Source organism: Tauraco erythrolophus, chromosome 22 (assembly GCF_009769465.1).
Source record: "Tauraco erythrolophus isolate bTauEry1 chromosome 22, bTauEry1.pri, whole genome shotgun sequence".
Taxonomy (NCBI): domain Eukaryota; kingdom Metazoa; phylum Chordata; class Aves; order Musophagiformes; family Musophagidae; genus Tauraco; species Tauraco erythrolophus.
The window spans coordinates 3906765-3921875 of NC_141486.1; the positions used below are offsets into that span (position 1 = coordinate 3906765).

General features: G+C 50.8%; 1 protein-coding gene across 2 annotated transcripts in view; it reads right to left on the reverse strand.

Annotated features, from left to right (window-relative positions):
- ASTN2 (astrotactin 2) overlaps positions 1-15111 on the reverse strand; it is a 370596-nt gene that overhangs the window by 171042 nt on the left and 184443 nt on the right. For both annotated transcript variants that reach the window (XM_086625404.1, XM_086625403.1), the window contains one exon: positions 3820-3970. In XM_086625404.1, coding sequence (XP_086481530.1) covers positions 3820-3970 — 151 coding nt within the window. The remainder of the gene's footprint in view (positions 1-3819; positions 3971-15111) is intronic.

Consider the following 15111-nt stretch of genomic DNA (forward strand, 5'->3'; position numbering starts at 1 on the left):
CCACAGCAATGCCGAGGATGCCCAACAGGCACTGGAAGGGAACCATCCACCTTCTCACCCAGCTCACATGCTAAGACCAAAGCTCAATTTCCTTGGCAAAAAAACCTCACCTCTCTTATTCTCCAGGGCTGCAGTCCTGGCTCACTGGGCTGTCCTGCCATGGGGCAGCAGATGCAAGCAACCCCCCTTCTCCTTGGGCAGATAGGAGCACTGGCATCTGTGACTGAAGCCAATCCAAGAGACAGGTGGGGAAATCTGAATTTAAGCCACATTACAGGTGTTTCCTTCAGTCCCTCAGGGCCAATTCACAGGTTTTCGTCTCAAATTATAAATCACCAACACATGAGGGTCAAATACTTTCCCTTCTTCAGCATCCTCCCTCCTGGCTGAGCAGCTACCGCTGTGCTGGTAGAAGGGAATAGTAATATCCATATTCCTGTATTGGCAATAATCTGATTTACTGATTCCTGCAAGACGGTACAAAACACACACCGGACTCAATGTGCAGAGCAGAGCCACCAGATTTAGAGAAGCTCACTGGGAATTTTGTTTTTTTGGGAAATATCCATGGTTTTCCCAGACCTGACAGCAATTCTAGGATGCAACAGGGAAAAGCAGCACAGAAACAGGTTTTCTAGAGCTTGGGGATTGTTTTGTTGTGTTGCAAGGTAGGGCTTAAAGGAAAGGCTCCAGTTAGCAACACCAAGGTCTTAGCAAGGTTGCAGCTCATACTTAAAATTATGCAAACAAAAAAAGCCTCCGATAAGAAAAAAAAACTGCAGAAAACCTTTATGCACTAATGCCATCTACTGGGTACAGGTAAAACAACAGAAAAGCCACACGAAGAGTGGTAAAAAGGGCCCCAGGGGAAGTGCGGGATGGGGAAGGTGGGGAGCTGTCATCCCTCTGGGTGGGGATCCCACTGCAGAGCCTTTGGAGTCTTCCAAGTGAGACCTGGCAAATGGGATTTAAACTTAAAGCGACGTGCCCGTTTCTCCTTTGTAAGCCCAAGGAGACCAACCTGAGAGAGGCTCCACCACGAGCTGCAAGCAAACAGCTCTCGACATTTTAACCAAGTCCTTTTAAGGCCAAACAATCAGGTAATGGCAGAGCCCACGCTGCTGAGAAGCCCGAAGATAAGTGCATCCCCAGTCCTTGCAGAATTACTGGAAGCTGTATTAAGGGTGCGAAGGCACTGGGAACAGATGATGATTATATATAAAAGGAGTAAGAAATCTTTGAGATTTGTGCTGTTCCCTGGTTGAGCTGCTGGGCTCCGGCTCTGCTGCGTATTAATTGCTTACAAGGCTGCATGTATATTTTATGCTCAGTACCTGCCTGGAACATTTGTTGGATTTAGCCTTGATTGATGAACCACTGATTATATACTTCTGTGGTACTCGGCAAATTAATAAACTGTTGACTGGTAAAGATTAACAACGTGTCACGATTTGCGAAACAGCGTCCAGAGTAAAGCTGAAGCAAACCCAGTGCTAAAATTAGTCCGCGAATGCTCCCTGAACTCTATAAAAAGGGGATAACTTAATTTAATTACATCCCGATATTGCCCATAGCACTTACCAAATTGGCAAATTGAGTTCACTGCAGTTCAGCTTTATAACTAACTGACATCCCTGCAAATTTGCAGCAAAGGACCCCATCCCTGCTTGCACTGGGAGCCTGGCTCATGCCTGGCAAACTCTGGGAGCAGGGGTGGCATGAGGAGGGGATGTATCGCCCAGCGCAGGCACTCGTGCAGAAGGTGCCACAAAGTTGCATGTCAGGGCTGCGGCTAGCTCTGAAACTCAGCGTCCATCACCTGCGACCCCACTCGGTGCCATAAGCATGAGCCAGGGCTGGGGGCTGCCTGCCCACCCATTGAGCTTTCCCCTAGACAACAGCCATAGACCATGGTCAGAAACACAGGACAGTGTCCTCCAGACCACTGCTCACACCCCTGCCATTGCTGGGGACCTACAAGCAGGTGAGGGGTGTAAAACATTGCACGGCATTGGGCGAGCTGGGAGGGATGGAGCCCTGCGGCCCTGGTGTGAATCCAACGGGAAGCAGGGAGAGACGTGTACCTCAGGCAGGATGCAGCAGTCACCTCCAAACTGCCCCTGGGGAGCTCAGCTCTGCTGTGAACTGGGACTGGGGAGCTGGGGGAGCTTCACCCATAACCAGGGGCTGTGGCAAGGGGCAGAGCAGCCTCACAGTCCTACAGCGGGGACAAAAAGGGGTGAAGAGCAGAGGGGGGAGAGACGGGCTTCTCTGCTGCTGTCTCCTGCCCCCATGGGAGGCACGGCCCCGGTAGCCCAGCGTGACGCGGGGGGATGGGGGGGTCCCACAGTCCCCACGTGTCACCTCTCGCCCACAGCTTGCGGGGAGGGGATGAGCTCAAGGAGACCAGCTCCCACCGCTTCTCCTTTCTGCCCCCCTGCCCGCTGTACCATTCGTTCTCGTTACATAAAGCCTCCGTTAGGCATTACAGAAGCGGGGCAGTTATTGTCCCTGAGTGACAGAGTTTTCAATTTCTGCCTCTCCACGTGCCAGCGTGGCAAGTTCTAGGCCTGCAATTTATTGACGATTTCTATCCTAATATATCCTGACTTTTAAAAAGAGGCATCCCTTCCCCGTGGCACGGGGTGATCAGAGCCCCGATTGCTTCTGACAGCATCTGGGAGGCACGTTGGTGTTCAGAGCAGAATAACACCCAGAAAAAGAGGGAAAATCCCGCAAAAGACTAAAAAGGCAGCTGCTCCCTGGAAAAAGGAACAAAGGAAAATGACAATGGGAAAAGAAAGCAGGAAAGGGAGAGGAGTGGTGAGGGAGAGATGGCACCAGGCGCTGCTGGTGACACACCAGGCTGTCATGCTAAATGGCCTTAACAAGCAATCGGAGAAGGGGATAATGAAAATGCCACCCCCGGGATGGCACCGCTCCAGCCTGACCTTTCCCGGCTGCCGTGTATAAACATCTTCAATAAATAAAGAGACGCTTAACTCCCGCCTCTGCTAAGACGGGAAGGATGGGGCGACGGGGGCTCTGCCTGCGGCAAGAGGGCAGGGGCAGAGGGGTTTTGGGAGGCGTTGAAGCAGCGGGCATGTGTCTGCAGGACTGGTGGAGCAGCTGACGAGCTCCGGACCCCCTTGGAGTCAGCACCCGCTGCCTGGCGGGCATACGGCTCTGACAACAGACAGATGAGAAGGGATGCTCCAGGTTTCCCCCATTTCCCAAGGCTGTGCCCCCGTGTTGCACCAGACTCGCACAAGCTCCGCACGCAGGGAAGCGGTGACTTTGCTGTCAAGGTGAGACAGGTTCGAGCCGGGAGAGGTGCGGAGCTCTGCTGCAGCCCACATGGAAGAACGGCAAAACCCCTCTGTGCATCGATAGCTGGGAGTGATTCAAAGCATCTGCCCAAAACTAATGGTCACTAATGTTCAGAAACAAATCAAAACTCTGAGGATGTTGGAGGAGCCCAGAGTGGGAGAGGTTGGGGAGATGCTTCATCTTTCTCCCACGCTGGGAAGCACAAGGCAGGAGAAAAAGTGAGACTGCTTTCAGCCCCTGCTTTCTCGACAAGCAGGAAAATGACCATCAGCCTCCAGCGTTTTTCTTTTGCTCATCTGAGCCGCTGGGCTCATTCCCTGAGGTCCTTAAGGTATATGCCATTTGCCGTAAGGCCCAGGGGTGGGAGGAATCCACCAGCAGCACACACATCCCCTCAACCGCATCCCCGGAGAGGGAGCAGGCAATGTCCCCCTCCGGCTTGTCCCCAAAGCAGATGCCAGCCCAGGGGCCAGCAGCCGCGGTACCTACCACGCAGCCCGTCGAGTCCACCTTGCGATCCGAAATGCACTTGAAGTTGCGGGTACAGCCGCCGTTGTTGCGGGAGCAGTCTCGGACCGGCCCGAAGGACGAGAGCAAGTCATTGATGGTTTCGAAGTAGGTGGACAACATTGCTTCTTCCCTTGGAGAGAAAAGGCACCGTTAGGACTGGCAGGGAGCTGGCAGCACGTGGCACAGGCAGGACAACCCACCAAGAGAGCTGCTCTCCCAGAATCATGGCATTTCAATTAGCAAAACCAAGTCAAAGGAAGCTTCCCAAGAAAATTAAGGATTTGTGATTACACTGTATATAAGAAATTTGCTGTATAACTCACATTCTTGATGAAACCCAACCAGTTATGGGGTTTCAAAGACACTATCTACTGTTTTCATGCAAACTAGCAACTAAGAGATACTTTCTTAGTAGCCTGGAGTTGTGTGTGAATCCAACCCTACAGCAGCCAGCAGTGAATCCACGACAGTGAAACTCCTCCTGAACATTTCAGAGCTGGGCCAAGCCTCCCTGAGCACCCACACCTTATCCATCCCCTGGGGACACTGCCAAAGCTGGAAAGCCATATGAAACTTGGCTTTGCACTTGGGATGTGGAGGCTCATCCCTGCGCTTGGCTCTGGGGGACCTGGAGCAGGGAACACAGGGAGGGATGCGGGCACAGCTCTCCGCTGCGCTGCTCCAGCTCGCAAAGCCCTGGGCACGGCCACGTTGTGTCACGGCTCTCTTAAGCAAGTGAGAAGCATGAACACCTCCGAATTCAGCGGCCACATAAAGCCTTGGGAAGCTGCTCCCAGCCCTGCCTCTCCGAGCTGCGCACACAGCAGATTTTGTCTGTGACAAAGTATTCAGCCACTTTGCTTTTTGCTGGGTTCCCGCAAACAGAACACAGATGCGTGTCGAAAGCTTTAAGCATCTCCAAGGTATCTTTCATCTTCAAAGCACGTTTGATATATTTAACAATACCTGTAAACCATCTCGAGCAACAGATCTGGTCACTCTCTAACCAACAGAGAGACAGAGAGATTTACCCAAGGTCACAGGACAAGTCACTGATGGTGAGGAAGTTGACTTCCACAGGTTATTTATTAGATCTTTATACACAAGTGGCTGCAAATAAACACTGACCCTTCTGACCTTAAAACACCCCCTGAGGCAATGCTGCAGTCACAGGGAGGTTTACTCCCCTTTATCATCGCCTCTGCTCTCCCATCAGCACCTAAAAAGCTGCACAATGACTCAACACCCAGCGCTCCTCTCCCTTTTTTGGCTTTTTTTTAAATTTGAAAACCGTGTGCTTGGCAATGAAACAGTGTTGGAGGAATATTCAGCAGCCCTTGAAGACCACGGCACTGCTGTCTCCAACTAGCACTGCGTTATCTATCAGCGGAGGGTCCCTGCGCACACACCCGCCGTCACACTCACGCACACATCCCTGCCAACACCAAACGCTTGGAAAAAATCATGAGTCAGGCATTCAAAAAAAATATAATGAGATGGGCATAAAAATGATGACATTTTAAAAATAAATCAATCACTGCATGGTGGGTTTGCTCCCTCCCTTAAATTTGCCTTCTGCTTTCTGAGCCTTTAGGGCGCAATCCAGCTTTTCCCTGCAAACTTGAGGGCTAGAAACTACCTAGAGACCAAACCCAAAGAAATAAAACCCTACGCAGTACTGAAGCCACGATTTTGCAGATTCTAGTTTTCCAGGCAATCACAGGATTTCAAAAGCTGAGACTTTCAACAACAAAAACATCATAAAACCAGTAAGAACTGGTAAATTGGCACGTCAGACAGGTGGAGGGCAGCTTCTCCGCTACCGTGGGTCGGGGCAGACGAGTTACTCCAGCACCAGGGTAACTCTGTGCCCACTGCAGTGTCTCCGGCTGCATCGCTGCCCTGCATAGCAAACTCCTGTCTGCACTGCCTGCTTTCACCCCAGTTAATGCTTCCCCATTAATTTTTCCCTCTTGGCGATCATGCTTCCGATATTCCCTCTTTCCTGGCCCATCTCCTAGATTTTCCAGCATATTTGGAGCTGAATCTCCCTCTGTCCTTTCTTGGTCATGTTTCAAATATCTTCAGAGGCCCTTTTCTATTAACACTCTGTTCCCACCAGAATTTGCAGCTCCTCCGAAGTGAGGGAGTGAGAAAGGCAGAATATATTAGATCAGGGTGCGTATTTCTGCTGAAGACACATAGGGAGAGAAAAGGCATATTATTTACTAACCGAAAACGCTGTTTATTAACATAGAGAGAATTATTTAAATAAAAAAAAAAAAAAACAAAAACAAACCATGACAACTCCTCCACTGCCCACCCAGGAACTCAGCCCCATCTGGTCATCCTGGGGCGTTTCTCATCGCAGGTGAACTGCAAGGAGAACCGTGGCCCTGTACTCCCTCTTGGTTTTTCCATTTGGTCAAACAACCAGACATTTGGTCAACCAGACACTTTTCCATTTGGTCAGACAACAACATTTGCAAACAACCAGGCCCTACTGAAGCTCCCACATCCCTGGAGGGAGAAGGCGAGGAGCTACAGCTGCCTTGGGTGGTGAAAAGGAGACCCTGGGGCTGGATCCTCAGCTGGGGTAGCTCTGGAGAGCCGGAGTGCTGCCAGGAGAAGCCGGCTCATCCTGCACAGTGCCGTGCTCCTGGGCTGGGATGCTTTTAATTAAAACCTAGAAGCCCAACTGCCCTTCTGCCCACAGGAGGGCAGAGGATGGGAACAGGAACCTCTCTCTCCGCAGTCATGCCTGGCATAACGGATGACCCCCGACAAAACACGGGCAGGGGCTGCCGAGCTGGAATGAGCCATTAAGCATATTAAAATATTAACCTCGCTGAAGGTGGGGAAGCAGAGCTGGAGGGAAGTGTTCAAATGTCACCCAGGAGAGGAGCAGGGTGATGGTGCTGCCTGCAGACGGAGGGAGGTTGCTCGGCCGGATTGCTCCGGCATCGGCTGTCGTTGGATTAGAGGAGCGGCGTTTCTGCGCGGCGCCCAGACAAGGGCGATGTCAGCAGATGAGAGGGGCTGATGCGATGCTCGGAGCGAGCTGGGAGCAAACTTCGCTTTCGTCTGTCTCCGGAGAGGCCAGCAGAGCCCAGCTCGGTGAGGGCAGGCGCTGCCAAGCCTTTGGCACTGCCAGCCTCAGCGGCTCCTTTTAATGTTAAGGGGCAAAGAGCAATAATTAATTATCCGCCTCCCCCAGTGACAATAGGACAGATGACACCTGGCACAGAGCAGATGACTTCCCACCCACGCAGCTCTGGCAGTGACCCCTGCCAGTCCCACCCTGTCCGCTATCTGAGATCGCAGCCCCCAGCCCCGAAATCCCAGAGCTGGCCGGAGAGCCGGCAGTGCCGCAAAGCAGGGGACACCTGAGGAGCGATGGCAGCGCCTGGCCGCCACTGCATGGTGCCCACCACGGGCAGCCATTGGTCCCCACCGCCAGGGCATGCCGGATTAGACCAGCCCTGATGGATGAATCACTTTGCCTGCAGTAACAAGCTGCCTGCAAAAGAACAGCTCTTTTCTCTTGTTCTCCATCTATCTGTACTGAACTTCACCGAGTGACCCCTGGATGTGTTCTGATGAGGCAGGACGAAGAAGATGAGCTCCGCAGTTCATGCCATGCCCGGAGCACACCGGAGAGCCGGGAGCAGCTGCCAGTGGCCCTGGCCGGACCCAGGCACCAAAGGTGCAAGGACCAGGCAGGGCTCAGCCCCCGCTGTGCTGGGAGGATGGGGCAATTCCCCACTGCCCTGAAGCAGATCCTAGGTCCTGTCAAAACGGGCATTTTGGAGCGAGCGACCTAATTTCTGGTGCTAGAATTGTTCCACAAGCACGTGAATGCCTATGAACACGCACATGCTCTTTCTCTAACTCTCCAGCCCTCCCAAAGACACATACAGACACCCAAATGATACATTTATAAATGAAACACACTCCTCTCCCTGCCAGAAGCCACCAATGACACACAGCCTCAGTAAAAGCCCCTTTTCTAACAACTTCTGTTGCCACGAATGGTCAGTGCAATGCACAGCAGCAGGGCACAGCAGACCAGGCACAGCTCCTGTGGTGCAGACCACAGCACCCATCCTCACCCAGCCTCATGCCACCTCCCATTGCCCGTGCTTGCCTCAATTCCCTTGAAAATACTTTTCTCCACCCTCCAACTTTGTTCCAGGTCTTCATTAACGAAGCAAATTCAGTGACAAATATCGCTGGGGGTTATTTATTCATGAAATACCAACATCATGCAATTCTCAAAGCCTCCAAAGCACTCATCTCAGACTAAGCTCCTGAGCTTCACAGTGGCTCTTCTCTCCAGCTCATCCTGGAAGGGGATTAGTGGGTGTTATCCAACTTAGCTGCCCCTTTTTTTTGCTGCTAACGGTTAAAAACTTCAATGTCTTACAAAGTTAACCATCACAGAGAAAAACAAAGAAAAGGAGATGAGCTGAGGACTAAGCCAGCACTGCTCTACCATCTGCTCCCTGAGCTGTGTATGGAGCAGGATTGGGAGGGAGAAGATTTGAGGTTCATGACAGGGCCCACTAGCAGCAAAAGCCATGATGCTGTGTAACCTGGAGCTTCATCCCAAAGGAGGGACTGGTACAGAGCGAAGATCCAAAACCACCCAGCACAGCCCAGCCAGGATGCTTCCGCTCCTTTTCTCTTCTCCTTCACAGTTCTTTCTCCTGTCCAGCACCTCATGCTGCTTCCTACTTCCATTGGCAAGACCCCACTCAACAGGCAACTTAAGAGTTGATGCACTTGCAAACTGGTACGGAGCAATTTACACCCTGATTCTGAATTTTTCAGCCCAACAGCTTCTTGCCTGAGCAATTTTGACTAGCTCTGGCCACAAAACTTCTGTGCTGCGAGGCTGGAGAAAGGGCTGGTCTCCTCACTGCCAGGAGCCCACCAGAGAGGTGTCTCCCTGTGCATGATTTACCCCCCTTTTCCCATTATGTCCAGCCATGGGTTAAACCTGGATGTCCTCTGCCTTTCACCCTTCTTCCCTGCCCCATCAGGTCATCTCACCCGGAGCTGGCTCTACCCAGAGGGACCCTCAGCCTTTGCCCTGTGGATGCTCATGTGGGAGCCGTGGCTGCTTCCCCCTTCTAGTACCCATTACAGCCCCATCCAGCCCCGAAAGCTCAAGCTGAGCACCCATTCCTCTGGGGCAGTTTCCAGGAGGAGCTGAATGCCCACCTTGGGGGGAAATTGCCTCCAAGGAGACCCTAAACACAACACCAGACCTGCAAAAGCCAAAGTCCCCATTGCATGGCAGGTAGGTTATTTCTTCCCCGGCAAATGCTCTGTCTGAGCATCACCCGTGCTCTCACCCATTCCACTCCTATTTTCCTCCGCTCCTTTTCTCTTCTCCTTCACAGTTCTTTCTCCTCCACTAAACCCTCACCTTCCTCTGCTAATCCAGCCAGCGCTGAGAGTGCCTAACTCCTCCTCGAGTTTCAGAGTAAACCGCTCAAAGATATTAATGGGATTGGTGGAAGTGGGACCTGCACGAGCCTTTTTGCTGTGCAAACGGTTCTGCCTCTGTTTGTCTGCAGCCACGTGGGCTGGAAACTTCTTCACCAGCCACGAATTGTGAATGCTGGGTGGCAGACAGTGAGCTGGGAAAGGTAGGTGCTCTCAGCTGCAAGCCTGACATATCAGATTGGAAGGGGAATTATAGACCGTAGCAGAAGCAAAGTTAACCCAGCCCTTTGTCCTTGGCTTCCCGCACTGCAGCGCTTGGCTGTGCTAAGGCTGGGAAGAGCCCAGGGTGTTCACACAATGCCCAGCAAAATTCATCACAGAAATGGGCACAAAGGGTCTTCCTGCCTGATGGACACATGTACCTCAACACGCCCCAGCTGAGGGTACACTGCAAAACTTTTTTTTCATGTAAGCATTACATATAACCAGTATAAACTCAAATCGCATCTGCAAAGCGCAGCACTCAGAAGTGAATTGTGGGGATGTGACCAGCCCGCGGGGCTGGGACCCTGGCTGCAGGCAGACCCCTCAGAACCCCCACCCGCATCCCAGCCCTTCTCTCAGCTCCTGGCATTCCTGCTCACCTGCAAAGGCAGAGCCATCCCTTCCCCTGGGGGTCTTCCCTCCTGGGGACTCACCACTCGGGACCCCCAGGCATCTCACAAACGTTAGTTTATTCCCACAGCTTCGGTACACGGGGTATTATTTTCTTCATGCTTAAGACGAGGAGCCAGGGCAACAAAAGATCAGGATTAAAGGTGCTCGCCACTGTTGGATGTCCAATCAGAGATGCTTTCAAGATTATTTTTAGTACTTTTAGCACTGTACGCACTCACAGTACAATTCCAATCCGGTCTGACTGCACCACAGGCTCAGCTGGCCTACGTAGAGGGCCATGCAGTTCAACACTCAAGTTATGATAAAGGTATGGTCACCTCAAAAAAGCGATCTCTGATTTAAAGACAACAGAATATGTTTTTTCCAGAATTTCAACTCTTTTCTTCTTTTATTCTGCCGGCAACAAGAGACCGTTCTCTCTGCAACCCTCTCCTGCGTCCACGACACCATTTATCACGTTTGTAGCAAATTCAGCAACCATCTCCCGCAGCACCTAACCATGAGCTATCTCCTGTGCAAGTTCTTCCATGCACTGACCAAGCTGGGATGCTCTGGAAAAGTTAAATCTCCAGCCCCAGCGTTGGACTACCCGACAAGGTGGTGGCAGTTTCCAACTCGGGGACTTCACAGTCTGAAACTTTGGCACGTTTAAGCTCATGTCTTCAACCAGGTTTCTCAGCGTGGTGCCTAAAGATGTGTGTGTACGGAGTTGGTTTATTATTTTACGCAGAAAAACTGAGTTTCTGCCCAGTGCACCCATAGACCCTTTGCAGGCACTTTAACAGTGCTGGGAGGTTTCAAGAAAAACCATCATCCAGGTTGGGAGAAACCATCCTTACTTGAGTGACGTTGGAGAAGGCACTTCAATGGAGCTACACTGACATACCACAACTGATGAGCTGCTTACTATAAATTTTATGGGTAGTCTCACTTCTTGTGGTAATACTAATAAAACACTTGCAAAAAACGCTTCCCAAAAACCTCGAGGTTGAAAGTGTGAAAAAATTCCCTACCATGCTTCAATAATTTGCTAGAGATTCAATAAAACCATCGCTCTGCCAGAGCATTTTGAAGCTCACCTTGGCAACCAGAAGGGCCAGAAATTTAATTACAGCAAAGCAAAGCAAAAACAAACACATCGGAATAAAAGTGAGCTCGGAAAGTCCATCGCACAGAGCACATGTCCCAGGGGATGCCGGGGCTTGCCAGGAACCCCCGCCCTGCTGCAGCCCCCTCAGAGGCAGCATGGCTCTGCCATATGAAGGACCAGGATGTCACAGCCAAGGTAAACAAGATAATTTTAATTCTGAGCATTTTTTCCCATTTCAGGGAAGCATCATGGTTGCAGCTTCAACCCTGTGCAAGCCAAAGGCAAGCGCAGGCAGTGCTGGCTCAGTCTCCCAGGCAACCTCGGCGCCAGAAGGTTTAAGAAAAGGTGCACGAGCCTTAATAGGGACGATAAACCAGGGTCAGTAAGTGTGCTGGAAATTACACGCGTCAGCGCCCGCTTCACCGCGGCTCATAATTAATCCCAAATTCAGCAGGTTGCATTTCACATGCGGTGATGCTATAGCCGGGATACTTCTGTGCGTCAGGCTCCTCGACAGCAAAACGTGGGACAGGATGTGATGAGACGGGACGAGACGAGACGAGAGGAGACGAGACGAGATGAGATGAGACGAGACGAGACGAGACGGGACGAGACGGGATGCGATGTGGGCTTGGAGCACAGCAAGTGCCCTTGGTGGGACAGAAAACCCATCCTCACCTGGGGCTACCAGCCAGAAGGTGAAACGGCACTGCTGAGCCTCCTGTCCCACCCCGGCACGTCATGGCAAAGGGGACGGCGTTGCCCTACATCCCCACCATCCCGGTCTGCTTTTATTTAAGATAAGCAGAGCACTGTCTCCCTGCTGCTATTACCACACCGCTCCTATCATCCCAGCTGATGGTTTCAGCTTTCAAGGAATCCATTTCCTTCTGTTGACTATATCACCAGCCAGAGCCAGACATACCTAATTCAGCTTTATTAACTTTAATAACTAAAGTTATTTACCTATGAAGCATGCAAAGTTATCTGAGATGAGCCTGACCTGCCCCTTTCCCTACGCTGCTCCTCCAAACTTCAGCTTCAAAGAAAAACTTTGCAATGTGAAATTGAAAAATTCAAAAACTGGCAGCGAATCAGAAGCATGGGAAAAGCACAGTTTCAACATCTTAAGACATTAAATAATAAACAAATACAGCATTTAGACCACGAGGAACAGAAAGCTCCAGGCTCAGTGAGGAGCCACCTGGCCCCTCACACCACTGCATTTACCAATAAACGTCTTTTGCTGAAGGGTTCTAGGCAGCTCCAAATATTACTAATTTAAACAGTTAATAGTAGTGGAATCTGCTTGTTCAACATGGAATCAGTAGTAGCAGTACATATTAATTGATAGTAATTGAACACTAATTAACTCACAAAGTAATATGTTTATCTAGCAAAATGGATCACACTATTGGCGCGGGGGTTATCAGTAAAGGCTGCAACGCATAATTAAAAAATACATAAATGAAAATTATCAAATGATTTCTCTATGCTAATTAATATTTTCACTAGCTCAGTTCGCCCAGCAATTCCTTCCATCCCATCCCCTCAAAACATTCATTACCAAATAGTGAACTTGTAAATACATTTCTGGCTTCAATTTAGAAAAAAAAAATAACTGGAGGGTATTTTTCATGCTCAGAGATAACCTGGTGGTAACAAGGAAGGAAAAAATCTGCGCAGGAGAAGAAACTAGAGACCACAAGGAGGGCTCGTGGCTCGCCACGGCCGAGCTGCTCTGAGCCGAGCAGACACTGCTGGAAAGACCTTCTGCAGGCTCCTGTGAAAGGAGGTCTCCAAAAATACTTCTAAGGCCCCTACCAATTAAACACTGACCCCAGCACCACGCAGGTGGATGGCCAGGAGTCCCGTGGGCTTACCCGGAGGGATGGAGAAAAACACATTGTCCTGTAGAAGAGACCGTGGTGGTGGTGGGAGAAAGCTGGTTTCATGTTGATTAAACCCCCAGTTCTGACTCCAGAACCACGTGTCATGACCAAGGGCAGGGACCCAGGAGGACAAGAGAGGCTGGCACGGTGCCAGATCCTCCATGGGGATCATAATTCTGCAGCAGTGCCGCAGAGAAGCGGCGTAGGCTCTGCTACTAGCCCCGCTTTTCTCCTGCAACTGACTGCTTGGGTGTAAGCCAGCCCTTCCTGCAGCCCTGCCACCCAAATCCAGAGAAGCTGCCAAGAACAGTACTCCATCATTAAATTTACAGGGAGCAAAGCCCTCTGTGGGAGATGCCACATCCAGGCTAGCTCTGCCTGGATGGTGGGATTTCCGCTGGGGTCTCCGCCAGCAAAGGCATCCTGCAGAGCATCTGCTCTGCAATGTAGACCCAGACCAAACGTCCAAGGAAAGCCCATGTTAGCAAGGCTGAAGATACGACAGGCATTGCAAAGCTGGTGAGACATTGAGGTCCGTCAGGCATCCCGTGAACAGGAGCCACTGCCACACGACGCAGGTACACGCGTCTGCGCATGCAGAAAAAGTGTAATAAAGGAAATTATAAAGGTTGCAATGTCACGTACTCAAAACCTAAGCAAATGTGAGAACTAAGGTTGCCAAGGCAACCTTAATTCAGTCTCTGGTAATTATGCACTTTGATGAAGGTGTTGATTGCAAGACCACATACAGGAGGGTTATCTGGAAGACCTATCTCTCCCCAGACACCAAAAGTGACGGTGCTGAGCTGTAGCCAGGTGTTTGGGTGCCTGAAACAGTCCAAAAGCTCAGCATTTACGCATCCCAAAACCCACCCCCAAGTACCTATGAACATCTGCAGGCTTCTCTGCACCCTACAACATCATCTGCAGCTTCTCAGCACCTTGTTTTCTCTTCACTGGAGGACCCACAGCTCCTACGTTATCGTAGTCTATTCAGACGCTGTTCTGCATGCACAATTACTCAGCTCCTCATGGGTTGCTGCTTCTTTGCTCAACACCAAAAAGCAGCAGCATTTCGCAACCAATGAAGTGACTAAGTTCCCAGTCTCCCTGTTACCATTTCCATTTACAGACAGGGAGCTAAGGCCCAGGAACAGTAATGTAAAAAACATCCACTACATTACATGCACCAAATCGGAGACATTTAGACTTGATTTTTCAGAGTGCTCAGCATTAAATGACACTTCCCCTGCTCAAAGCACAGCTCTCATTGACTTTGGCTGAAGTTTTTACAGCTTCACATTAATGCAGATCATTCCCAGAGCAGGTACATCGGCTGTGCTGAGCGAGACAAAGGTGAAAAACTGGGAGATGATCACGCTGTTAAAGATGGTTTCATCATGCACATGCATGGAGGGGCTGCCTGAAGCAGCATATGCACAGCAAACCGACCTTGGCACCTCCCAGCTTTGGAGTTTTGCAACTTGATAATTCTGCTAAAGAGGGGCCTAAGTGGGTTTTTTATCTTGGCACGGAGGAGGGGGAAGGCATTCAGTCTGGAAAAGAGAACGTTTTTTAGCAGCAGTTGCAGGACGCAGCGTTTGGCAGGCAGAGCCTTTGCCGGGGCAAAATCACCTGGGCAGGCTCCTACCCACCCGCTCACCGTCCTCTTCCCCTCCTATGGCAGCATAGTCCATTCCTCTCATCCATTCCCCCAGTTCCCTTTCCCCTGCTAGACCCAAACTCGGGATTTTTGGAGAGCTGCTGCCCTCGCGCCCTCAGCCAGCGTTTCAGAGCGGGGATGCTCAGCCGTGCCCGGGCACGGAGGATTGCTGCCGAATCATGCTGCTAAAATCAAATGAGACTTCACGCCGTGTGCAGCCATTTGAGTTTTTCAAAAGCACTTTTAAGCTGGCCAAATTAAGGCGTTTCTTCGCCTGTAAAAGAGAGACCCTCCACAAAACGTCTGCCTCAATCCTCTGCAACAGTTTTGCCTGAGGGAGAAAAAGAAATCTGAGAAAAACAAGCAAACGAGCAAAAGCCTAGACAGAAGGCCTGGGATCTCTCATCTTAAATTATTAAAGACTGAAAACATCATGAGATGGGTCAGGCCACCTGTGATAGTTTGATGGGGGGGTGTTCTGGTGGCAGGGGAGG